This window comes from Pistacia vera, unplaced genomic scaffold (genome assembly GCF_008641045.1).
Source record: "Pistacia vera cultivar Batoury unplaced genomic scaffold, PisVer_v2 Contig1047, whole genome shotgun sequence".
Classification (NCBI taxonomy): Eukaryota; Viridiplantae; Streptophyta; class Magnoliopsida; order Sapindales; family Anacardiaceae; genus Pistacia; species Pistacia vera.
The window spans coordinates 69,203-95,316 of NW_022195079.1; the positions used below are offsets into that span (position 1 = coordinate 69,203).

Sequence of the window (26,114 nt, forward strand, 5' to 3'; positions counted from 1 at the left end):
TTATTCAAATAGTAAGACATTAAAATCCTATTTTTGCCTTCCACGTGTAACACCTCAACGGCTAACCAATTCAAATTCACGCGCCTCTCTTACGCACATGGCCCCACATGCCAAGTTACTATTGTAATTTCTCCCACCTCTCTTCAAACTAAAAATAACAAATCCCTAATTTTCCCGCCCAAATTTCCCTCTCTTTCCTCCCATAAATAAAACCAAGCAAATCCAGAACCAATGTTTAATTAATTCTCTTTTTAAGTCTCAATTAATTACAGAAATGCCAGACCTCGCCAATCTCTCTCTCTCCTCATCGCTAGCCCTACCTCGGTGTCCGACTCTCAAGCCGCTCTCTCCCGACTCAGCCGCCGAGTCGCCACGCCCCGACTCGGTCGTCCAGGCTCTTGCGTTGACCACCAACGGAGACTGCAGTGATGATTGGGACCGGAGCTCGAGGCTCGAGGCTTGTAGCAATGGAAATGGGAGTGCCGTTAAGGTTGTGAGGCGGAGCCACGGCGCCGTTGTTCGAGCTAAGAAAGTCAGTAGTTTTGAGGATCACGTGACGGCTTGGATTCGGAGAAAGATGGAATTAGGAGTCTTGCCGTCAAAATGTCACCTTCCGTTTCTCATCAGCGCGAAGAAAATGGTAATTATTCGGTTAAATAGAAACTTCGAGATTGGTAGGATAAAATCATCTAGCTAAGAACAAGCATAGAAAATTATTTTGAAACCCTCGGTGTTTTTAGTTTGATTCTTTATAATTGTGAGTACTTTTAAGTTTGAGCAGGAGAGAAGCTTGAATTTGTAGATTTCGTAGGCATGCAAGTGACAATTTGTGTGTTAAATTACATAGGTTAGGAGTGCAGAAATAATGCAGAAGGATAACTTCTTATTAAGGAGTTCCGGAAATTTTAGAAAATAGACCGTTATCCTTTAACCTTTAAACTAAAATTAGCAAAACTTCATAGTAAGGATATTTAGGTGCGGCATTAGCTTGAGAAAGGGCTTTGCAATTCCGATTTCATATAATGAATCTTTAAACGTTTGTTAAATAGATCATCTCGTGGAAAGGGAAAGCGTGTAGTGCTCCTTGGCTTCACTGCTATTGTAGTTTGTCAATTTAAGGTTCAATAAAGTGACTGAGGAGACGTGGAAGATTGCTCCATCTTGCCTCGCTCTGTTTTACAGAAAGAGGGAAACAAAATAAATTTTTCAATACTAGGAGCTCTTTTTTTTTTTTTTTTAATTGCTAGCCTCTAGCTCAGCTGCCCTAGTAACAGGGATCTTACTGGTTGACTAACATGCTTTTGACAACTTAAATCTTGCAGGTTATGGCTTGAGTGAATGTTTTATTGAAAGCTTTTTCTGTACCTTGTTTCTTTTGTTCAACAAGGCTTGTTAAGCATTAAATGAATTAGAAATAAGATGTGTGGTAGAAGTTCTTTTGTAAATCTTATGTTTTGTTTACTTCAGACTGGACACGAAAACGAGCAAATGGTTTCAAAATCTTGTTTCCTATCTCTCTATGGTGATAGTCTGGATGACAATAGATGTTTCTGTTTTGAAGCTTAGGTTGTATTATTTCAGTTTGCTTTTTGACAGCTGATATAAATGATGAAGTGTTGAGGTTGCTCTGGCTTCATCTCAGGTTGAATGTCTTGTTTGCCATAAGATCATCTACCCTGGGGAAGAGTTGTTATGCACTGTTCGTGGTTGCCAAGGAGTTTATCACTTAATATGTGCAAAGGAAATACTTCGGATCTCTAATATCAAAAAGTTCAAGTGTCCACAACATGTAAGATCTTATGAAATATATCTTTTCTTTGTTCTTAAAACTTTTGGCATCATTTCACTGTGGAAATTGCTGTAAAGAACATTTAACTTTGGGACTGATTAATGATGTGCAAGTTTTTTAGGAAGATTTGAATGGAGCTCTACTTAGATGAATTTGAATAATTTCTACAAGCTAATTCTGAAGAAGAGAGAGGAAGAGCACAGTATGGGAAAAAAAATATGTTTTTGGAATTTCCTTTGAACCCTGGTCTAAAAGATATTCCAAGACACTTTTTTTTTTTTTTACTTTATTTATTTGAATGGCAAAGGGGTTCTGAATTTGAGGGCTGACTTGGCCTAAGTGTTCAAATAGTTTTATAATTTATATCACATTTGCATTGTTTTGATACCCAATCCGGTTGCTCTTGTAATGGTTGAATGATCATCGGCTACACGTTATGTGCCCTCTCCTTTTATTCTTGATATATTCTCATAGTTTCTTACAGGAAAAAAAAAGAAGTTCTTGAGTCACATTTCTGTTCAGTAACTTTGTTTTTTGTTGTTTCATTTTAGTTTTATGTTCTTTAAAATTCATACTGTATTTCCAGTTTAGAAACTGTGATGTTCTTCCACTCCCAGATAATTGATTTGTAATGTTTTTACCAGAGGTAATACAAGTCCAATCAGTGCTAATTTCTACTACCTCTATTGCTCATCTACTTGACATATTCTGTACACAGGCATGCTTCATTTGCCGACAGAAATTACAATGGCGATGTGTGCGATGCGAAATAGCATCACATGACAAATGTGCACCATGGTCAGATAAAGTGATTCATTTGAAAGACCAACCTGGACGAGCAGTTTGTTGGAGACATCCAGCAGATTGGCAGCTAGATCAGAAGGTCAAATTCTTCTTTCCTTAATCAGTAATGTCTATTTACTGTATTCACCTTAAAATCTATACCTCACCTTTTTAATAAAAACCAATAACGTATACTTAGGTTGAGATCTCACTTTTATTAGCTATAATTATCATGCTTGTTGGTTTATGTGTATAATCAACTTAGTAGGGACACATATAGCAGCTAAAGTGAAATATCCTCTGACTAAATGTGAACCCCAAGTTAGTTTTCTCTCATGGTGGTTGTATCCCATAGGAACCGCCAGTGTATATCTGTATTCTTGTGTTTGTCTGTTTGGTCAATGAACTGGTTCCCTTATACATGCTTTCAAGTTCTTGTTTAACTGACCATCAAACGTCTACAAGACAATGACCTGAGCTTCTTGTAATTGAAATTTCGTAAGTCAGATTGACCATGGAACTGAGTTATTCTTAATATTTAGTATAAGCTAGTTACCTGTATTCAGACAGAAAGAACCAAATGCTTTTCAGCATATTATGACCTTGTAATTGAATCATTTGTCATTTTTGTTGAGGTTTTATTTCTCCATTATTTTTTATTGATTAGGCTGGCTGACAGGACTGATATATTTGTTGAATGAGCAGCATGCAGAGGCAACATGTGATATAGAGGTCAGATTTTTTGCACACTTTTTGTAAGGATTATTGAATTTTATAATGGATGGTTCAAGATATATGAATTACTTTTTCAAGAGATATTATGCCACGTCTGCATTGGTCGGTGGGGAAAATGGCCACCCAAACCCCCTGCTCTCCCTTCTTAATATGGAGCTATGTAATAGTACAATACATATGAAATTTCTTTCTTTCCTAAGAATTGTTCTGGATGCGAGCTTTTATTGATTATCTATTTCCTAATTAAACCAATAATTGACTTGGGCACTGCTCTAATAGTGTGAAATAGGAGAGGATGAAAGTAATGTGCAGACATGATTATGAGATATTTTGTTAATTAATCACAATAAGTAATATAAATATTCTATTTGAGTAATTAGCTTGTCATTTCTAGATCTCACAGGCTAACATTTTTCCCTGTCTCATATTCTAGGAAGTTTTCGCTCGCTTACCTCTACCTTATGTGGATGAGGAGTTCAAGATTGACTTCACATGGAAAGATCTGACAGGGAATAAATTGGAGCCTCCTTCATATGTTCACATCAAGCGCAGTATCCTATAAATGCTTAGTGTTATATTGAGCAATTTCATACACTGTAGTTGAATGGTTTAATACGTTACTAAGAACTGGTGAATGGAATAGTTTTAGTGTTTCCATTTTGGCAGATAGTTGTTAACATATAGTGTTACCAAACTGGCCTTAATTGATATTAGATATTTACCTGGTAAAGAAGAAACGTGATGATTCTGATGATGGAATCGGATGCACAAGTTGTAGATCTGAATGCTGTGATGACTGTGTTTGCAGGTATTTCCTACTTATCTTCCAAGTTAAACACTGACAAACTGCAATATTTATGCTAAAGATATTAGAAAGCAATATTTATCTTTTGTTATGTTACATGAATCCATTGGTTGAAACTTAGTGAAATAAAGAAGTTATAGTTAGCATTTGGTCTGCCACATACCAGTTTTAAAGCATAAACTTGTTATCATATAGGGTTCAATGCATTAGCTGTTCAAAGGCTTGTCACTGCGCAGAAACTTGCACAAACAGACCATTCCGCAAAGAGAAGAAGACCAAAATTGTCAAGGTGAGAAATTTTATCTGTAGACTGCATAAATTATGGCCCCAAGTTAGTATCACTCGAGCAGAAAACATTGTAATCTTAGTTTGTTGCATTTGTTCATTAACGTTTTTTCTACAGAAAATTTTATGTTATGATATCATTAAAGGATTGTCTTCCTTTTCAGACTGAATTTTGTGGTTGGGGGGTGGAGGCTGCTGAACCCATTAGTAAAGGAGAATTTATAATCGAGTATATTGGGGAAGGTAGTGCTCTTGATTGGACCTTAGCTTCCATATTTATATGTATTTAAGCATTTTTTAGGATTACTTTGCCTTGCCTCATATTTTGCTTCTCGTTTTGAGGATTTTGAAGACATGGATGTGAACTTTGTAGGCTTAGAAGTCTCTTTTACGGTTCATCTTTTAGATGCTATCGCAAACATTTATTAACGGTTGTCTTTCTTTATTAGTTATTGATGATGCGTTGTGCGAACAGAGGCTGTGGGACATGAAATATCGAGGAGTGAAGAACTTTTACATGTGTGAAATTCGAAAAGATTTTACAATTGATGCTACTTTCAAGGGGAATGCATCTCGTTTTCTAAATCACGGTTGCGATCCCAACTGTATATTGGAGAAATGGTAAGTGCCACTAATATTACTACGTCTACTTATACTCAATGGTAAAAAGATTGCAGAAGCTTCTGGTTCCCTTCAGATTATGAATGGATTTGGTCCTCTTCTCAAAGAACTATGCTGGGCTTTATATGATTTAACATTCTATTTTGCTCTTATTGAAGGCAAGTTGAGGGGAACACGTGTAGGTGTTTTTGCTGCTCGCTCGATTAAAGTTGGAGAACCATTGACATACGATACAGGTTGTAGGACTCAACTGTATTTGCATAGTCTACACCTGATAATGAAAATTGGTGCTGAAATTGAGTTTATTTCTACACTAGCATCTCAATTGAGCTGGAAGATTAGAAAAGAAATGATTTTTATTGAGGTAAATTGACCAGGTGAACATATCAGACTGCCATGGTTGATAAGAATACACATATTTAGACAGGTTCAACGAAACTTTGGATGGTTAAGATTTAATTAACTTTGCAATTAATGTACTTTGAAATGACACATTTAGATATAATCTCGATCATTCAAATGCATTGATCTAAGAACGTTTGGAAATTTTGAATTTCATATGTTGATCTAAGGGCGGTTGGAAATTTTTATTTCTATGGTTGATCTGCAGATTATACAATTGGGCCTGAGGTGAAATGCTATTGTGGAGCTCCATCTTGTCAAGGCTATCTTGGAACCAAAAGAAAGGTGAGTAAATTAAACCTTTGTTGGGGTTCAAAACGCAAGAGAACTTCACTGCTTGCCTTGCTATTATAGCTCTATGATTTGTTTTCACCATCAGTCATGTTGTATACAATCTTTCATGTATATTTTTGCAAAATAAAGAAAAAGATTAAAAAAAAAAAAAGAGAGCGAGACAAAATACCAGTCTGCAGGCATAAACTTTCATTTAAAAGGGCAAAAAATATGTAATTTTATTGATTTGTTGTGCTAACCTTTTCCTAGAAATTTCTGGGTACCTTGTTGTAAATTGAAACAAAAACGTGATTGATTTCCCCCTTTTTGGGTTACTCAATTGTATTTTCATGAAAAATATTTTTGATATTGTATCGAGTTTTTTGTGGAAAAAACAAATTATCTTTCTTATTGTTAAATTTTATGTAAGTTGATTTTAGAAGCAGCAGGGAAAAGGCTAAGAACTAGCTTGATCAAGTCCACAAAAATTGAAATTACAGGTATCAATTTTTTTTAATAAATAATTCAATCTAATAATTTAATTTCCTTGACATTCATTTATCCCGATATAAATTCGTGAATTCATAATATAAGGAATCAATAACAAAACATATATTTGTAATTTTTTTTATTGAGTTAACGACGTGTTTCCACTCAAAAAAAAGTTTCATTGACACTTTTCTACTATTATTATCTAAATAATATGTTTCCTTTGATTTGGGTGGAAAATATAGTGATTTATGAAAAAACCCTCTTCTTAGCCTTTCATTGTTTCTCTTTTTAGCTTCTTTCCTGGTTGGCAATTGTCATCGATGTTGGGGAGGGTTGACGACAAGAAAATATTGTAAACAAACATTTTTCAATTGTCTTTTAACTTAACAAATGCAAAAACTGAACGAATCAATCTTAATTAATCAAATTAAAACTTGAAAAACCCTAGGGTGGAGGAGCTTCAATCATTGATGATTAGTGAGCAAACGGGATTTGGGATGTTGGGATTTTTGGAGATGAGGATCTAAGGAATCGATTAGTGGTGGTAGGGATGATTTTTAACATTGAAAACGATCGAAAATTGGCTTAGAAGTCAAAAGGTCGTGTTGTGCACGATTGACAATTGACGAGCAAGGTACGATGATGGAGGTGAGGGTTTTGTAGAGTGGGTTGTGGGGAGTGTGATAGTGGTGTTTGGGGGAATATATGGCAAAGAAATTGATCGAAAATTTGACTTGAAGGGTCGGTCGTGCGAATGGAGGTGGTGGTGGGAAATGGGAAGTGATGATAGCAAAGTGAGGCTTGGACTTTGTAGAGGGGGTGATGGGATTCTCTGGGAGGTGTCGGAAGTGATTTTGAATGTTGGGGGCAGTCAAAAAATGGCAAAAACCTGTCAGATCTGAGTTGCTAACATGTGCCATCTTTTGCTAACGTATATTGTTCTTCTCCAACAGTCACTATTCGATGACCATGCTGCCTTTATTAATTATGGACTTTTGATCATTTTGCCTTTTTTGACTACAAAAATTACTTATAAAATTATGTTTTTGACACTAAAATGGTATTTAAAATGTGGGTGAGTATGAGTTTGACAATAGACTATTTTTTGTAGGGGTGAGCGGTTCCGGGTACCTTGTATTTTTTGGGGGAACCGGAACCGGAACCGTACAGTGCAGGTTCCTAAATTCAAAGAACTGGAACCTAAAATGTTTCCTTTCTCGGGTATCCTATAAAAAAATCAATTACCCTCTATTAGTTTAAAAAATGACAAAAATACGTTAAAAGTTTACAAATACACCCCTAATAAATTTTGATTACTCATTCATTTGTGTCCAATGTAACTCATAACCTCTAATCTGTAGGCAATACTTGAATTCAATCAATTCATCACAATTCACATAAAATTTGTCAATCAAAACCAAAACACAAACAATTATTTATCACAATTCACATCAAATAACTTCACCAAAATCATTCAAACAAACAACAATATAGAAAGTTAGAAACTATCACCAACTTCTTTGATTCTCCCACTAATTTCAATCACTACAATTATAAAACTACAAAACAACCCAAAAAGCATAACATGACTCATGTCTAATGTTACAAATTAGGCGTGGATGTTCCTTCGTCAAGTGATTGAAGTCCAATCATTTCTCCAAAATAAACACAAGAAAGTCAATTAAATTTCTAATAATTTAATTAATTACTTATGTTTAATGTTTATAATATAATATCATAATTAATTGAGTAATCATTTAATTATGTAATGTTATAATTAATTAAGTGATCATACTACAATGTAAATTGTAACATTATAATTAATTAAGTAATATGCTATTTAATTATAAATTTATAATGTAATATTATAATTAATTAAATTGTTAATCATTTAATTAAGTATTGTATTATTGTTTATAATAGAATGTTATGATTAATAAAATTCTAATTATTTAATTAAGTATTGTGTAAATTGATAAATTACTAATGTTTATAATATAATGTCATAATCAATTAAGTAATCATTTAATATTTTAATTATGTAATGTTATATTAATTATATGATCATACTATAATAGTATAATGTAATGTTATAATGAATTAAATAATCATACTATAATTAATTAAATTTCTAATCATTTAATTAATTTACTAATGTTAATAATGGAATGTTATAATTGATTAAGTAATCATATTATAAATACATAAGGTAATGTTATAATTGATTAAATTTATTAAGTAATGTTATAAATTCATAACTAATTATGTAATCATTTAACTATGTAATGCTATAATTAAATAAGTGATCATAATATAATGTAGTATAATTAATAATGTTATAATTTAATTGAGTAATTATTTAACTATAATGTAATGCTTAATTAATGTTTATAATGTAATGTTTATAAGGTAATGTTATAATTAATTAAATTTATAATCATTTAATTAAGTATTGTGCTAATGTTTATGTAGTAAATTAGTAATTACTAATATTTATAATATAATATCATAACTCATAATCAATTAAGTAATTATTTAATTATGTAATGTTATAATTAATTATGTGATCATACTATAATGTAATGTTATAGTGAATTAAGTAATCAGATTATAGATCTTTAATATAATATTATAATTAATTTGTTTATAATAGAATATTATAATTAATTAAATAATTATTTAATTATAATATAATGTTGTAATTAATTAAATTTCAAATCATTTAATTAAGTATTATGCTAAATTGCTAATGTTTATGTAGTAAATTAATAATTACTAATATTTATAATATAATGTCATAATCAATTAAGTAATTATTTAATTATGTAATGTTATAATTAATTATGTAATCATACTATAATGTAATGTTATAGTGAATTAAGTAATCATACTATAAATCTTTAATGTAATATTATAATTAATTAAATTTTTAATCATTTAATTAAGTAATATACTAAATGTTATAACTTATAAGTCAATTAATTAAGTAGCAATCAATTAATGTAATGTTATAATTAATTATACTATAAATCAATTAAGTAATGCTATAAAATTATAATTAATTAAGTAATTATTTAATTATAATGTAATGTTATAAACTTATAATTGATTAAGTATGATATTTAACTAGTAATTAAATTTATTAATGTTTATCAATTTATCATATATAATTAATTAATTGCTAATATACTATAGATGTACTTAGAACTTAATAATTGAAGTAAATAACTAAATATATTATTATTCAATCAAATATACTATTTTATTCAAAAATAGTTTTTTTAATAACATTAAAAATTTAAAACACTTTTAATTGGATCATAATTCCAATTATTCACTTAATTAATCAAAACTTTAATATTAAGATATTAAAGTTTTTAATATGGTGTAATTTATATGTAATAAGTATAATTGTATTAGTATATTTATTTAATTAGGTTATTCTAAAAAGTTTAACTTTTTCAATTTTAATTTTTTTTATATGTAAAATAATAGAAATCTCCCATTATTCACATTTCACAAATATTTCATTGTAGTCCAGGTTCCAAAACAGGTTCCAAAAATTGGTTCTAAACCGTGTACCCGTTATAGGTTCCAAACAGGGTACCCTTTTTAGGTTCTTTTTATAGGTTCTGGTTTCGGTTCCTCCACACACAAGAACCAGAACTGCACAGTGTCGGTTCCAAAAAATTGGAACCGGAACCTACTCGCACAGTGCGGGTTCTGGGTAGATTTCGGTTCCGGTTCTGGTTCTGGTTCTGGTTCCGGTTCCGGTTCCGATTTCGGTTCTACCCCCAGGTTCTGGTTCTACCCGCTACCCGTGCTCACCCAATATTTTTGGGTGGGAATATGTCGTTAACTCTTTTTTTATTTTGTTTATGAAGCATGACTGTTTAAGTGTTTATTCAAGTTACAAATTATATCGTCATGAGCAACACTTGGGAGTAATAATCAGGAATTCAGGATTTAAGAATTAAATTGAAGTAGAGTTACATAAGATAGATTAAAATTGATCAGTAATTCGTAAATACAGTACGAGCTCTTACAAACTGGAAACTAAAAATGCAAAATTTTTCAATTTTTAATGATTTTTTTTTTTTTTTAATATAAGATTATGATAACACCACGGTTGGGTTATGTAATAACCCCTTACGTGTACATTAGTAAAAGTAGTTGGGCCCAAAATTTTCTTTTTATTAAATATATACATTCTGTACACAAAATTAGTATCATATATAAAACTCATCAAAAACATGGTGGACAGTGTAGCTATTTCTCCTCGCTTGCCGACGTTCATCTGACCGCGTCCTCACCTAGATCCTGCAAAAACATAGGAAAACAACGGGGTGAGCACAAACAATGCTCAGTAAGTAAATCCTCTACTCGTCTATCCCCGTAACTCTTTCTCTTAATTCTTTCCTTACACTTTTCTCTTCTCATTTGTTTTCTCTTTCATAATTCTCTCTATTTTCTCTTTCTGTTTCTTTTTTTCATAGCTCTTTTCTATTAATCTCTGTTGTAGGTCACGACCTCATCTTACCGGAGACACAGCTGAGAACTCATCCCATTATTCGTGACTCTACTCATTCTCTCTCTCTGTTCTTTCTCATTGGAATGTCACGGCCCCATCTTACCGGAGGCACGGCCGGAACTTCTCCTGCTCTATGTGACTTCTACTCATTCTCTACCGATCGGACTCGGTTATGCATGGATTCAGAACCCTTGGCCACGTGAGTGTATTCTCTCTCTTTCTTGAATGTCACGGCCCTTTCTTATCGGAGGCACGGCCGGAACTTTGTGTTCCGTTCTTAGTGACTGTCACAGCCCCATCTTATCGGAGGCACGGTTGGAACCTAATGTTCCACTCTTCATGACTTTATTGATCACTCACGGGTTCCCCATCGCATAACCAATTCTATTCTTTTCTTTAGCATTTCTCTCTTTTTTATGCTTTACTACTCAATCTCTTTTTCTCTTTACTCTTAATGTAGCTTATACTCAAAATTCTCTACTCTTTTTCAAGCTACTTCTCAAATGCACAATTAATGCATATGGATGGCTTATGCTCATTAATGCACTTATGAAATGCCAATATGCGATGTTGCAATAATTAAGGTTCACTACTCATGTTCATACTTCTCTTAGGCATTTCCTCAAACAACTCATGTGCATATAAAAACTCTTCTTTAACTACAATTCTACTTCTCTCTTTAACCATCCAAAATGGGAGGAAACTCCTTTCTATGGTCATGGTTCCTATCATAAAAGAACACTCCCACAGAAGTTACTCAATCTCCTCCAACTTCATCTTAAAACTCATCACACATCAACACTTCTCATAAATTAAGTGTATCCAACAACCATAAATTAAGTGTATTCAACAACCATAAAAATAAATACTCATCTTAACTCAAGTTCTCAACAAGCATAATATATTCATGCATAAAGAAATCTCTACTCAGTGGTTTCTTAAACTTTAGTTTGGGTTGGATTTACTTACCTTATGAATGAGTGATTCCACTAGCACTTCCCTTTTCCTTTGATAGGTAATCTTTTCTCTACAACTTTGAACAATAACACAATAAGACCTCAACATATTTATAGGTAAATTTCACATTTAGAGCAAGGATCCTTACCTTAGGATGCCTTAGATCAACTCTCTACCAAAAGCTACTCAAAAGCCCTCTAAAATCCTTGAAGGATTGAATGAAAAGTTGAGAGAAAATGGTGAATGGGAATGGCGGTGGAGTAGAGAAAATGAAGGGTTTACTAAGACTAAACCCTTATTAACTCATATTACACACATGCTTTCCCATTTTGCCCTTGCTCTTTCTTAAAAATTCCATCATTATCCTTTGATTCATTACACTCACACAACCAACTCTAACCTATTCTCCATGAAATTTTCTTACATTTCACTCCCCACTTTTCCTGCTAATTAGGGGTAGAATGGTCACTTTGCCCCTAAGGAAAAATTCTCTAGAAACTTCACTCAACTTTTTAGCCGACTCGTCATCGCGGCAAAAAATTATAGAACCTACCATGTCGGTTGCAGAACCTACGTCGCTGCGGCGAAGACTATTCTTCGCCCCGGTGAAGTCTGTAATACCAAGATTTCGCCAAGTCTTTACAATTTCAGGGCAACCACTCAACCAAACCAATACATAAATTCAACCAAGGGCCAACCAAACAACATTGACAATATACCAACTCAAATAAGAGCAAAACAATAAACATTTAGACAATACAACAAACATTAGCTACGTACCTCAAGTGGGGCGTCACAGGTTACCTATTGGGTCAAGGCTATCTTGGAAATAAAAGTAGTGGGGACAGATGGACATTATACACAAGAAAGTAGATCTCATCGTCAGAGCTCGTACTATATTAGTATATTGGTGACCCAATTGATGAGCCAACCGTGGGGGGTTAATCCCAGAACCTTTAACGTCTGAACGTTGACGGACCTTAACCCTAGGAGGGTAAATGCAATTAATTGACTAAATAAATGAAAACTCTTTAATCTCTAATTTTATTATATAAGCAAACCTAATGAAAATAAAAATTATACTACAGATTCCAAATTCCAACCCATTGAGTAAGTTTATTTAGTTTTACTTGGGTCCAGATCCAGATAAATTCTCTGGATTTTGTACTTCGGTTGGATCGGTATTATTAGTAAGGCTCCTGGGTATTCTCGGGTCTAAGAGATTCAGGTTTTTAACTATGTAACCAGTTCACTCAAGGAAAAATCTAAGGTTTGGAATAATTCGAAATGACATTTTCCCACCCATCCATCCAATTTTTTCATTATTTTTAATGGTATAAAGACAAAATGGTAATTTTAGAAAACAATTAAAGGACAATTTTTTTTTCCCTTCTACATTATTTCTGAACGTGGATTTTTCTGCATCTGGTCTCCTTTGTTTCTTTCCATTCAATTTCAATGCCTTTCCTCTTCATCTCCAGTTGCCTCGCCTCCTTCATATATATCACTCATTCTCCACTGCATCTCTCCATCTCTCGCGCCTCTACCTCTTCCCAAATTCTCCCCAAATACCTCTCATTTCTTTCAGGTTTTTTTCGTCAAAACCAGTACCTACACCACCACCATTTAGTTTTATCTTCACATCTACTCCTCTCTCCTTCTTCGCCACTAATCTTAACCTCCTTCAGTCGATACGAGACACAAAAAAAGAGAGATTGGAACTCGTTTCTGCAGTATCTCAGCAACCGCTGGTGTTGAGGTGGATCCGCGAGTGCGCGGCCATGATTAGGACAAAGGGAAAGGCAGGTGATGTGGTTGATTTTTTACTGTGTTGAAGTTGTCGTTGATGGCGTTTGACCGAAAAAAGGGGAAACATTTAGCACTTTTCCAGCCAAATATTGTCAACAATGGCCCCGCTCTTTGCACTGTTGGATAGATCGACTTGAGATCTACCCAAAAGTGTCGACGATGGCGTAAACGGTTCTGAGAACCACCAGCAGCAGTTGGCCAACAACCTGCTAACAAATTGCTTTTTTTTTTTTACTTTCAAAATTTTTATTTATTTATATAATTTTTGAAATATTTTAATATTTTAAAAGGAGATTAGATAAAGATTAAAATAAACTTAATTTATTATTATATCTTTCAATTAGAGATGGAACAAATGGGCCAGATTAGGCAGGTCAACCCTAATCCGGCCTATAATAAAGAGGGTTTTTCTAAAGAAAGGATCGCCAACCCGCCGGGTTGACCACGGGTTGGCTGTTACACCAACGGCCAACCCGCCGGGTTGACCCACTGGTTGGCCCAAAAAAAAAAAAAAAAAATTGAATTTTTTTTTTTAAAATTACCCATTTACCCTTGAAATATAGTCGTTGGAGGGGTCTTTTTTGTCATTTTTTCCCTTTTTTTTTTTCTATAAATTGGCCCTAAACTCTCACATTTTTCTCAGAACTCATATTCTCTAATCTCTAATCTCTCAAGTCTTAATTATTCATTTATTCTCTTAATCTCTTTGTTATCAATTTGCTCGTATTTTAATTTTTATTAGTTTTTGCAATTTTCAATTCATATTTCCAATTTTCCAAATTCCAATTTCCATATTCCAATTCTCTTTCTTTAATTTTTATTTCTTCTACATCAATTTTTTTTTTCAACTACAATGGATTAATTTTTATTAGTTTTTGCAATTTTTAATTTATATTTCCAATTTTCCAAATTCCAATTTCCATATTCCAATTCTCTTTCTTTAATTTTTATTTCTTCTACATCAATTTTTTTTTTCAACTACAATGGATAGATATTTCTCTTCCATCAATTTCAATGATGAAGGAAACTACTATCCTAGTCCTAGTCCCGCTAATTTTGCTAACATAAATGCAGGAGGAGATTCAAATAGTCCCACTTTCCCAATCTCAGAATCCAATACACTTTAAAATATGCCCTCGATTCCAACAGCTCCTGGTGGTTCTAGAAGTCGTCCTCATAATCTTCGTCCACGTCTAACTTCATCTCAAGCTGAGGTGGGTTCATCAACTGTCGTCGAATCTAAAGATAGACACACATCAGACATTTGGGCGTATTTCGACAAGTTTTACGAGACAGAAAATGGCGTTCAAGTCCAGAAAGCAAGATGCAAATATTGTGAAATATTTATAAAGCTGATTCAGGTAATGGTACTAGTACTTTATAAAGGCATGCTAATAAACATATTGCTCAACATGGAAATAGAGAAAGCAATCAAACTCAAATAACTAATATGGGTACTACTTGGCATTATAATTCGGATTGATCTAGGGAACAGTTAGCTTTATATATTGTTGCAACTGATCAACCTATTAATATGGCTGAAGATAAATATTTTGAAAGATTTGTTAAAAATTCATTTTTTCTAGGATTTGAAAGTTATTTTAAAACTGCAACTAGAAATGATTTAATAAAATTGTTTGGAAAAATGAAATTAGAATTAAAAAATAAAATACGTAGTTGTCATGTTAGTATGGCTTTACCTGCCGATATTTGGAGTGGTAGAGCTAAACAAGATTATATTTGTGTGACTAGTCATTATTTTGATAATGAATTGAAATTAAATAAATCTTTATTAGGATTTAGATTAATGGATGTGGATCATAGTGGTCTACAAATTTATAATAAAATTTTTGAAGTTTTAGAAGATTATGATGTTCTTGATAAAGTGATAAGTTTAACTTTCGATAATGCAAGTGCTAATACTATAGCTATAGATTTTTTTAAAAGTAATTTATAACAGTTTGAAGTTTTTTCACCAACGTTTTGCATGTCACATTATTAATTTAATTGTGAAAAGTGGTATAAAAACAATTAAAGAAAATATTCATAGAATTAGGGGTTCTTTAGCTTGGATTATTAGTAGTAATAAAAAAAATGCTGAATTTCAAGACACTTGTATAAAATCAAATATGTCTCCTAGAACTTTTGCATTAGACATGCCTGTTAGATGGAATAATACTTATTTAATGCTTGATTCATGCTTACCTTATGCTAATATAATTAGTCATTTTGTAGCAAATAATAGAGGTCCTCATTATTTGGTAGAAAATGATTGTCATTCTTTTCTTAAAATTTTTTACCAATCCACTTTACAACTTTCTGGTGTATATTATCCTACTAGTCCATTAGTAATACATACAATTATAAAAATTTCCGAGTTATTTACAAAAAACAAAGACAATGAAATTTTAAAGGCACTAATAAAGGCAATGAAAATTTTTTTTTTTTTAAATATTGGGAACCCATTCCTTTTCTTTATTGTTTAGGTGCTATATTTGATCCTAAAATTAAATTAGCAGGTTTAGAAAATGGTTTTGACAAGTTAAGTGAAAATTTACAAACCGAAGCATATGCCAATCAAATAGGAGAGGTAAAAAATAGTCTTTTCGAAGTATATTTTCAATATGAAAATAGGTATGGGAACCCGCAAAGAGGCGAAATATCCAAGGAAGCTGCATCAGAAGAAACAAATGAAGACTTCTACTCTTGGAGTGCACTGAATAGGCAAAAGAGGACCTGAATCCGAAGTACAGCCTCCTCTTCAGAAGCACCACCACCAACAACAACGACAATAACAACTAATATACTGTCCTCCATGCAGTTGCAGAGTAATGAGCTTCAACAATATTTGGCAACCCCTAAAATGTTACCAGCAGATTCACAACAGAGAGCCAACTTTGATCTCTTAAACTATTGGAGAGCTAGAAAATGTATTTTTCCGGTATTATCAAGACTTGCCTTGGATGTTTTTGCTGTTCCTGTCTCAACCGTCTCATCCGAACAAACATTTAGTTTAAGTGGAAGAATTTTAAATGAAAGGAGGACTAAACTCTCTCCAAAAATGATTGAAGTCCTCACATGTCTTCGAGATTGGGAACGGTCGCGCCATCAAGATCAATACGAGGTTGTCGACGATACTTTAATAAAATCATTTTAATTTTGTAATATAGATGATACAGATGAGGGAGGTCCTAGTGAACCACCCCCAAATTAGTTGTTTTGTAAAATGTAATTTGTAAATTAATTGTCAATTATTGCACTCTTTTTTCTTTACCAACTTTTCCTCCCATTGGGTTTTTCTTGGTGAGGTTTTTAACGAGGCAATAATTATTGTAATTGCTTATTTTATTTTTTGATAAATGAATAAGTCTAATTTTTCTTATATTACAATTTTATTGTATTTAAATTGAATTAATATTTGAAATGTTAACCAAAAAAAAAAAAAATTAATTTAATTGAATTATTGATATTTGAAAAGTTAACTAAAAACAATTACATTTATAATTGTTAATTATTAATTTGAAAAGTTAAATAAATAAAACAAAATTAAAAAAAAAATAGGGCTAACTCGGCCCTACCCACCGCTAACCCAGCAGGTTAGGGTTGGCGGGCCGGGCTGGGCCAGCCATTTCCTCCAAAATGGCGGGCCTAACCCGGCCTACCTTTGTTGGCGGGCGGGTTAGGACCGACCCACCAAATTTCGTAACCCACTGCGGGTTGGGCCGAGCGGGTTACTTTTCCACCTCTACTTTCAATAGTTAAAAATAACGGAAAAATGGATGGATGGGTGGAAACCTATCATTTTGAAACTTTTCAAGTGAAAACTCTTCTTTAAGCCAAACCTTGGGTGGGAAAAGTCGTTTGCTCTATTTAGCCTGACAAAAACAGCCATGGATTTGCTTGATTTACCATTTAGCTCATTTTTAATTGAGGTTTATGAAATTTCAATAAAACAAGGAATATAATGTCTAGAGCCAAAAGCAATCTTAGAAAATAATCGCGCTTTGAGAAATAAAATCTCAATATTGTATTCCCAAATTGTTACACCTACGTTTGAATGCAATTCAGACAAAGACCAAATGACATGTTCCCACCTAAGGTTTAACGAAATCCTGAGTTCATACCCTGGTTCCATTTATTTTAGATTCACACCTTTAAACTGACATTGTTAATTAATTTTGAATTCTGACTTGTGTTATTACCATCCTATGCTCCACCTTTTATTTCCCCCAACATAGCCATCATCATAATTTAGCCACCACCAGCACCCAACCGTCAGTGTTTTCAGCCTTGTTCTGGTTGGTTTTCCACCCAAAATCACCAACAACCTTTTCCTTGTAATCCCTACACCAAAACCCACCAAACCTGTTCATCGTTGCACCCTCCCATTGTTGGAAAATGGCCTGTGCTTGGCTGGGTAGTTGATTAAGGAATTTCCTCAAACAGCTGGTGGGCACGACTTTGAATGGAGATTTTGGACTGATGGATGATAACCAGTGGCCAAAGAATGCACAACAACCACAAAAAAAACAAGAAAGAGGAGGATGGGGGGTCAAAAGGTAGAAAAAACGATGGAAAAAGATCGCAAAAAAAATTGTCTCATGGCGATGGGAATGGAACTTGGGTAGCAAACAACAAGTGACAACAGCTGATGAGAGGGTGGGTTTTGTAGAAGCGATGAAGGGGATTCGATTGGTGGCTTTGGGTGAATTTTCAATAAGGGAATTGGCCGGAATCTGGCCGCAAAATTGGGAGAAAACGCAAATGCAAACGCCAAAGAGGCTGTTTTCCGATGATGGGAGGGTGCAACGGTGAAGGGGTTTGGTGGGTTTTGGTGTAAGGGTTACAAGGAAGAGGTTGGTGGTGATTTTGGGTGAAAAACCCGCCAGAACAAGGGTGAAAACGCCGACGGTTGGGTGGTGGCTAGATGGTGATGGTGATGGTGACTGTGTAGAAAAAGAAAAACGTGAAGGGTAGGATGGTAATAACACAAATCAGAATTCAAAATTAATTAACCGTGTTAGTTTAAGGGTGCGAATCTAGAATAAATAAACCAAAGGTATGAACTCAAGATTTTGCTAAACCTTGAGTGGGAACATGTCATTTGCTCTTTGGACAAATAATCTATTGTAAAAAATGACCAGATTGTTATCCATAACAATACAGATCGACCAAGAGATCAATGGCGTTAAATTACTTTTCATTATAATCTTACAAAACAACAATTGCTTAAATATGTAATGATACACTTATTTCTGGCTTATGTTTCAAGCCCAGACCAAGGAAATAAACATGAAAAAGACAAAATATTTTTTATTACATCAATACATTTAAAAGAAAGCAATATGAGATGACAACACTTCAAGAAGGCGGTGAAGCGCCAAATTTTTTACGAGTCTGTATGATTAAAAAGAAAAAGAAAAAAAAAATTAACAACTTCTATCAGTCAGCTGAATAGCTTTAGGGGAGAAGAATCCGGGTAGTAATTATCTCTGAATAAATAACGTTTAGACAAACAGGGACGTAGTTAGGATTTTTAGTGAATAAGTTCAAAACACCTAGGTTGATAAATTTACAATCAAATTATATTGAAGTAATAAGCATAAGAAATGTAATTTTAAAAGTTATACATACTAAATTATCAATTCTACAATTATCCTCCATGATTTTTCATATTACATGTGTTTGTCCTGAGCTAGATTTAATAGGCTTATTGTCAACACTATGGTGACACCTAATGTTTTGGTCAATTGATGGTTTGCTTATTAGAATTTTTTTTTTTTTAATCAAAAACTTGTCCATAACTGGAAAAAGAAAAGAATTTTTATTATCAGAAAAATAATTAATTTGCAATTACAAACCCAAAAAAACCAACACAAAATTCAATAAGTAACATGGGCTAACCTTAAAATCTTCCAATTCCTCAACATAAACAACAATTACAACTTAATTTATCAAAATCATCAACCATAAACCAAAACCCTAAATCTTATGACTTAGGCTTTTCAAACAATTTCTATTAACCCAATAAAATTCAATTCATAAACCCTGAAAACTCATCAAATCTAACTCTAACTATTAAGTAATTAACTAATATATCAAAATTAAATCAAATCCCCAAATCTCTACAACTTAGGGTTTCATCAATTCTTTAAACCCATTTAAAATTAACTTAATAACTAACTAAAATTTATCAAACCCAACTTAAAACGACAATGAATTAACCCATACCTCATCACAAACAAAATTAAATCAAAACCCATATCAAAATCAAAAAATTTAATCTTCAAATTTCAAACTTATTTATTAAAAAAAAAAAAAAAAAACCCTGATCTTTCATCAATTAAGAAAGATAAAAGAAAAGATTTTTAAGCAAAAAAAAATTAAAAAAAAAAGAGCATCATCTTAATGATGCTCACCTTGTAATTAACTTCTAAGGGTCTGCTTGAGAGTTTTATGATAGCGGTTATGAGGTTAACCATCGTAGCGGTTTTGAGGGTAAACCACTGTAGCGGTTTTGAAGGGTTTTTAGTAGCGGTTTTGAGGGGTTTTTAGTAGCGGTTTTTAAAACACCCAACTTGTGCTTGGAAGTTTATTTTCCAACGGTTCTGATAGTTTTTTAAAATGATAAATTTACATAAATGCCCATAAAGTTAAAACACTCTCTCTTTTGTTTAATTAACTTTGATAAATATAGATAATGCCTACGTTATTTGTTTTTATTTTCTTTCTCTCCAATCAAACAAGAGGCTGTCCCCGATTTTTTTACTGTATAGAGTAACAAAATTGTTGCTGTACAGAAGTAACAACCACCATTAGATCATGAATTCGTGACTAAAAGTTTGACTGTAGTCAACATGATGGAAAGATTTGCTTCATCGTTCTAAAACAAGAGGATGTATTTCCCATTTATAAAGTTGTATACTGCTGCCAATGTTTGGTTTATGTGGTAAGAAAAGTTTGGTAAATTTGTGGCAAAGTTGTTGTTTTGCACACCCAGACAACAAATGTCAACCCCGTTGTTCTGTTACTCTTTTACCAAAACAGTCGAGTCATTATAAGAACCAAATTCTACCACTGTGAGAAGGATTTAATCAATCATGAACGAGTTGTGTGCAGCAAAGGGATTTGTGTGTAGCAAATTAAAACCATTCACTCACTTCGTATGCAGTAGCAAGAGATTTGTGTGCTAGAGAGAAGTCAACAGCAGCGAGAGATTTGTGTGCAGCAAAGAGAGTGGAAAGGGGTTTTTTTGAGATAAAAGTTTTAAACCAGCCAAAACACCCCGATTTGGGGTGTTTTATAAACCCCTCAAAAATACACTACATTGGTTTTGGGGGATTTTTAAACCAGTCAAAACCAGCCTATTAAAAATCTGGCAAATGGGGGTTTTTAAACACCTCAAAACCAGTCTAATTAAAAACCCCCCAAAACCAGTGAAAAAAAAACTCCCAAGCAGACCTTAAAGGAATAGCCATTTTTTAGTAATCCAACCAAAAAAAGAAGAAAGTATGAAAGAAGGAGAGGAAATGAAAAAGTGAGAAAAAGTAAAAAAATGTTAACTAATACAATTTTTTATGGGGTCAAAATTGTAAATTTCATAATATATAAGTTTTTTTTTTTTGAAAAAAAAATTCCAAAAGTTTAGTGGGTTCAATTAAACCCATAATTGTGTATGTGGCTACGTGTTGCTAACAAACAGAAGCAAGTTGTTAGTTGTTATCTTCAAAGAATACTACAAAGTTGTCAAAAAAAGACAACACAAGGTGGGAAACATCTTATTTCTAGTTGACTTAGCAAAGGAAGGGTCAAATCAAAGAGTGAAGAGATGATCTATTGTAGGTAGAGAGAGATCAGAGATGAAAGTGGACCGTTGAAGGGTCAAAGTGTAAGGAAGGCTAGAAGGGTCGAACACTCGAATGTCGAAGGTGGAGTTGTGTGTAGAGATAGGCATGTTCCCCGCCTCGGGGGTGCACCCCGACCAGGCCCAAACGGGGAGGAGATTCCCCGCTTCAATCGGGGTCGGGCCAGGTTCGGGGATGGTATCATCCCTGGTCCGGCCCGGCTCGGCTATATATATATATAGCCCAATGGTACTCATGTTACTTGGCTAAGGTATAAGTCCAAGGTTCAAATCATGAAGGCGGCGTTCACAAGGTGGAGAGACCATGAAGCGAAACAAAGCCGTGAGGGTCTGAAGGAGGTATGGCCAGAAGGACCCATAACAAACAATACCATGGACGTGTCCAGTATGTGGGGAAAACCCTTGAGCCTGAAGGTGGCAAGATAGAGAATAGTCATTGGTTGTGACAATAAAAAGGTATAGCCTAATGGTACTCAAGTTAGTTGGCCAAGGTATGAGTCCAAGGTTTAAGTCATGAGGGAGGCATTCTCAAGGTGGAGAGACCACAAAGCGAAACAAAGTCGTGAGGGTCCAAAGGAGGTGTGGCCAAAAGGACTCATAGCGAACAATACCTTAGACATGTTCGACGCGCGGGGAAAGCCCTTGAGCCCAAAGGTGGCAAGATAGAGGATAGCCCCCGATCGTGAGAATAAAAAGGTATAGCCAATTGGTACTCATGTTACTTGGCCAAGGTATAAGTCCAAGGTTCAAGTCATGTGAGGGAGGCGTTTGCAAGGTGGAGAGACCACAAAGCGAAACAAAGCTGTGAGGGTTCGAAGGAGGTGTGGCCAGAAGGACCCATAGCAGACAATACCTTGGCCAAGGTATAAGTTCAAGGTTCAAGTCATGAGGGAGGCATTCACAAGGTGGAGAGACCACGAAGCAAAACAAAGCCATGAAGGTCCGAAGGAGGTGTGGCAAGAAGGACCCATAGCGGACAATACCTTGAGACTTGAGAGTGACGGAGATTGAGAGATTCAATTGCTGGGGATGGCGACGGCATGAGGCGTGAGGCGATAACTGTGAGACGATAATTGGCAACGGCGTGAGAGTGAGACGATGATCGTGAGAGTTGCTGCAGTTCGACGTTAAACAACATGAGAGTGAGGGAGTTTGAGAGTTGTTGTCGTGCTGCGTCTACTTGAGAGTGAGAGGTTAGAGGTTGCGATGAGAGTGAAAGAGACTTAGTCGAGCGAGAGAGTTTGAGAGCTTTTGCATGAGAGTGAGAGGTGAGAGGCTACTGCGATGAGGGTGATAGGCTGGCAGGTTGCGATGGAGAGTGAGAGAGATTTAGTTGAATTTTTTTTCACTGTAGACTTAGGGTTTTTTTTTTTTTTTTTCACTTTACTTTACAGTGCACATTTTTTATTATTATTTAAATGCGGGTACCCACAAGCATCCGTGGGCATTACCCGACCCACCCTCATTTTTCACGGGTAGGTCAGGTATGGTTAATTTTTAGAGGTACTCGTACCTGTCCGTTTGGTGGGGCTACCCGTTGACCCACAGGTATGAGTACCTATTTGTTAGGTCTAATATTGGGGATGCTTTTGAATATTGTTAATATATATTTGATACAAAAGATGTTATATTTAATTTTTTTAATGACATGATATTATGTTATTTTGATGTAATTTATATATTCTCATTTTAATTAGAACCTAATTGTCATTTTAATTTATAAAATATAATTGTCATTATAATTCACATTATTAATTAATCAGGTTCAAATGTTATTATAATAATATAATTGTGAGAACATTGAGTGAAACCATATACAAATGGGTAATAAATAGTAATACATAAATTGTTTATATTAAATACAATAAGCTAAATATGCACATATAAATTACTTGATATATGTGTAAATGACTAAATGTTAATATATATGTTATATTATTAATAGATAATAACATATTTTTTATTCAAATAACTTGCAAACGTTAATATTTAATAACATAAATACATAATATATATGTAATAAGTCATTTAAATTAATTAATAATAAATTATGGTAGTTATTTATTTAGAATTTATTTTAAATTCCCTTTAATAATTTGATAAGAAATTCAAAAAAAATTATATCTAAATAGACACAATCTATCATTATCAAAGAGATATAATGTATCCTTTTATAAGAGACATAATTTTTTATAATTTGATAAGAGACTTAAAAAAAAATTGGATATAGAGGCTCTTAACAATATTAACGAATCATACTATAGTAGTATAATAATATCATACTATAATAGTATTAGTCTATGTATAATGTATCATTTGATTAATTATAATAAATTATTAATTCATATAAATATTTGATTCATCATTTCATGAGAGACATATTTTTTGAGAATTTAATAAGAGACTTAAAAAAAAAAAGAATATAAAATCTCTTAACAATATTAATAAATCATACTATAATAGTATAATACTGTCAAACTATAATAGTATTAGTATATGTATAATTTATTATTTGATTCATTATAATACTATATTTGATTTATTAACATTTAACAAGTACAATACTATAATAGTATTAGTATATGTATAAATTATAACGTATCATTTGGGCTGCGTTTGGTTGAAAATTTGGGGGTTTTGGGAAAAGTTTTTTGAAAAAAGTTAAAAAAAAGTTGAATTGGGCGGGTATTACGAGGTAAAATTTATAAATTAATAAAATCTCCTTTATGTTTGTTTTTTTACAAAATACCCCCTATAATAAAACATTAAAAGTTAACAAAAATACCCCTAACCCACCCTCAAACACCCCCAGCCGGCGACCACCACCGGAGGTGGCCGGAGTCGCCGTATGGGCGCATGACCGGTTGGATCTTGCCGGTCATGCGTCGCTATGGCCTTTTCCGGCCAGATCCACGGTGGATCTGGCCGGAAAAGGCCAGATCTACGGTCAGATCTGGCCGTCAACGGCCAGATCTGGCCGTATTTACTCTCAACGACGGCCAACAAACGGTCGTCGTTGATGGTCAACGACGACCGTTTGTTGGCCGTCGTGACCGAGTGTTACGGCCAAAGATCTGGCCGTCAACGGCCAGATCTTTGGCCTTAGATCTGGCCTTTTCCGGCCAGATCCACCGTGGATCTGGCCGGAAAAGGCTAGATCGGCGCACTGCCGGCCAGATTCAGCCGGTAGTGCGCCATTCTACCAGATTCCGGCCATTTTCCGGTGGTGGTGGCCGGAATCTGGTAAATTTGGATTATTGGGGTGTTTTTGTAATTTAAAAAAAAATATTTAGGGGTATTTAATTAAATTATCAAATTTAAAGGGTTTAAAAAAAGTTGAATAATTTTGGGAGTAGTATTCCCAAAAATCTGAAATTTTGGGTAATTTACTGTTTAACTTTTTTGGGAATACTAAAAGTAGTATTCCCAAAAGTTTACCAAACGCAGCCTTGATTATTTCATTATTTCAATGGCATTACCTAATTGCCCTTGTTATATATTTATAATTACGGATTTGCCTTTCATTTTATAAACACAAATTTCACCCACACAACACCACTACACAAAGTCACAAAATCCCCTGATTCGGGGCGGCCGGGACGTGCTCGGGAGTTTGGGGATTCTCCAAAATCCTCATTCAGGGATTGGGTTGGGTTCGAGGATACCCCTTGGACCTTCAGGCTAGGCTAGGGGACAGTGGTCCCCGGTCCCAACCCAGCCCATGCCCATCCCTAGTCGTGCGTGGAGACTGGAGAGATGTTAAGATGAATTAGGGATTTAGATTGAGCAGTAACAAAGAATATACCAATAACCAAAGTGAGAAGCTGCTGTTAGCAACGTCTTGAGACTTGAGAGTGACAGAGATTGAGAGATTCAGCTACTAGGGACGGTGACGGCATGAGGCGATGACCATGAGACGATAACCGAAGAAAACGATTGAGACGGCGTGAGAGTGAGACAATGACCGTGAGAGCTGCTGCAATTCGGCGTTAGACGGCATGAGAGTGAGAGAGTTTGAGAGCCGTTGCCGTGCTACGTTTGCGTGAGAGTGAGAGGTTAGAGGCTGCGATGAGAGTGAGAGAGACTTAGTCGAGTGAGAGAGTTTGAGAACTTCTACGTGTGCGTGAGAATGAGAGGTGAGAGGCTGGCAGGTTGCGATGGAGAGAGAGAGAGATTTAGTTGAATTGTTTTTTCACTTTAGACTTAGGTTTTTTTTTTTTTTTTTTTTTTTCTCACTTTACTCTACAGTGCACCTTTTTATTTTTTAAATTTAAATATGAGTACCCGTGGGCATTACCCAACCCACCCATATTTTTCACGAACGGGTCGAGTACGTGTAATTTTCAAACTGGTCATTTTTACAGATACTCGTACCCACCCATTTGGTGGGGGTATCCGTTGACCTGCGAGTACTAGCACCTTTTTGCTAAGTCTAATATTGGGGATGCTTTTGAATATTGTTAATAAATATTTGATACAAAAGATTTCATATTTAATTTTTTAATAACATGATATTATGTTATTTTGATGCAATTTATATATTCTCATTTAATTAGAACTTAATTGTCATTATATTTTATAAAATATAATTGTCATTATAATTCACATTATTAATTTATCAAATTGAAATGTCATTATAATAATATAATTGTGGGAACATTGAGTGAACCATATATAAATGTGTAATAAATAATAATAGTGAAGTTGTCTATATTAAATATAATAAGCTAAATATGCACATATAAATTACTTGATACATATGTAAATG

The 26,114-nt window shown here is 34.0% G+C and overlaps 1 protein-coding gene across 1 annotated transcript; it reads left to right on the top strand.

Annotated features, from left to right (window-relative positions):
• Positions 1–271: 271 nt before the first annotated feature.
• Positions 272–5,017, top strand: LOC116127629 (histone-lysine N-methyltransferase ASHR3-like). The gene is made up of 9 exons (XM_031413273.1): positions 272–640; positions 1,643–1,789; positions 2,508–2,672; positions 3,278–3,304; positions 3,741–3,858; positions 4,022–4,115; positions 4,308–4,401; positions 4,562–4,640; positions 4,873–5,017. Exons 1-9 carry the CDS (start codon positions 275–277, stop codon positions 4,920–4,922), a joined length of 1,140 nt encoding a protein of 379 aa, XP_031269133.1. The 5' UTR covers positions 272–274; the 3' UTR covers positions 4,923–5,017.
• The last annotated feature ends 21,097 nt before the right edge of the window (positions 5,018–26,114 follow it).

Excerpts from the sequence above, each read along its gene's own strand:
- LOC116127629 (XM_031413273.1), top strand. The coding sequence starts at position 275 with ATGCCAGACCTCGCCAATCTCTCTCTCTCCTCATCGCTAGCCCTACCT. Across the intron at positions 641-1,642 it reads TCATCAGCGCGAAGAAAATG|GTTGAATGTCTTGTTTGCCA; the intron begins GTAATTATTCGG and ends GCTTCATCTCAG. Across the intron at positions 3,305-3,740 it reads AGGCAACATGTGATATAGAG|GAAGTTTTCGCTCGCTTACC; the intron begins GTCAGATTTTTT and ends CTCATATTCTAG.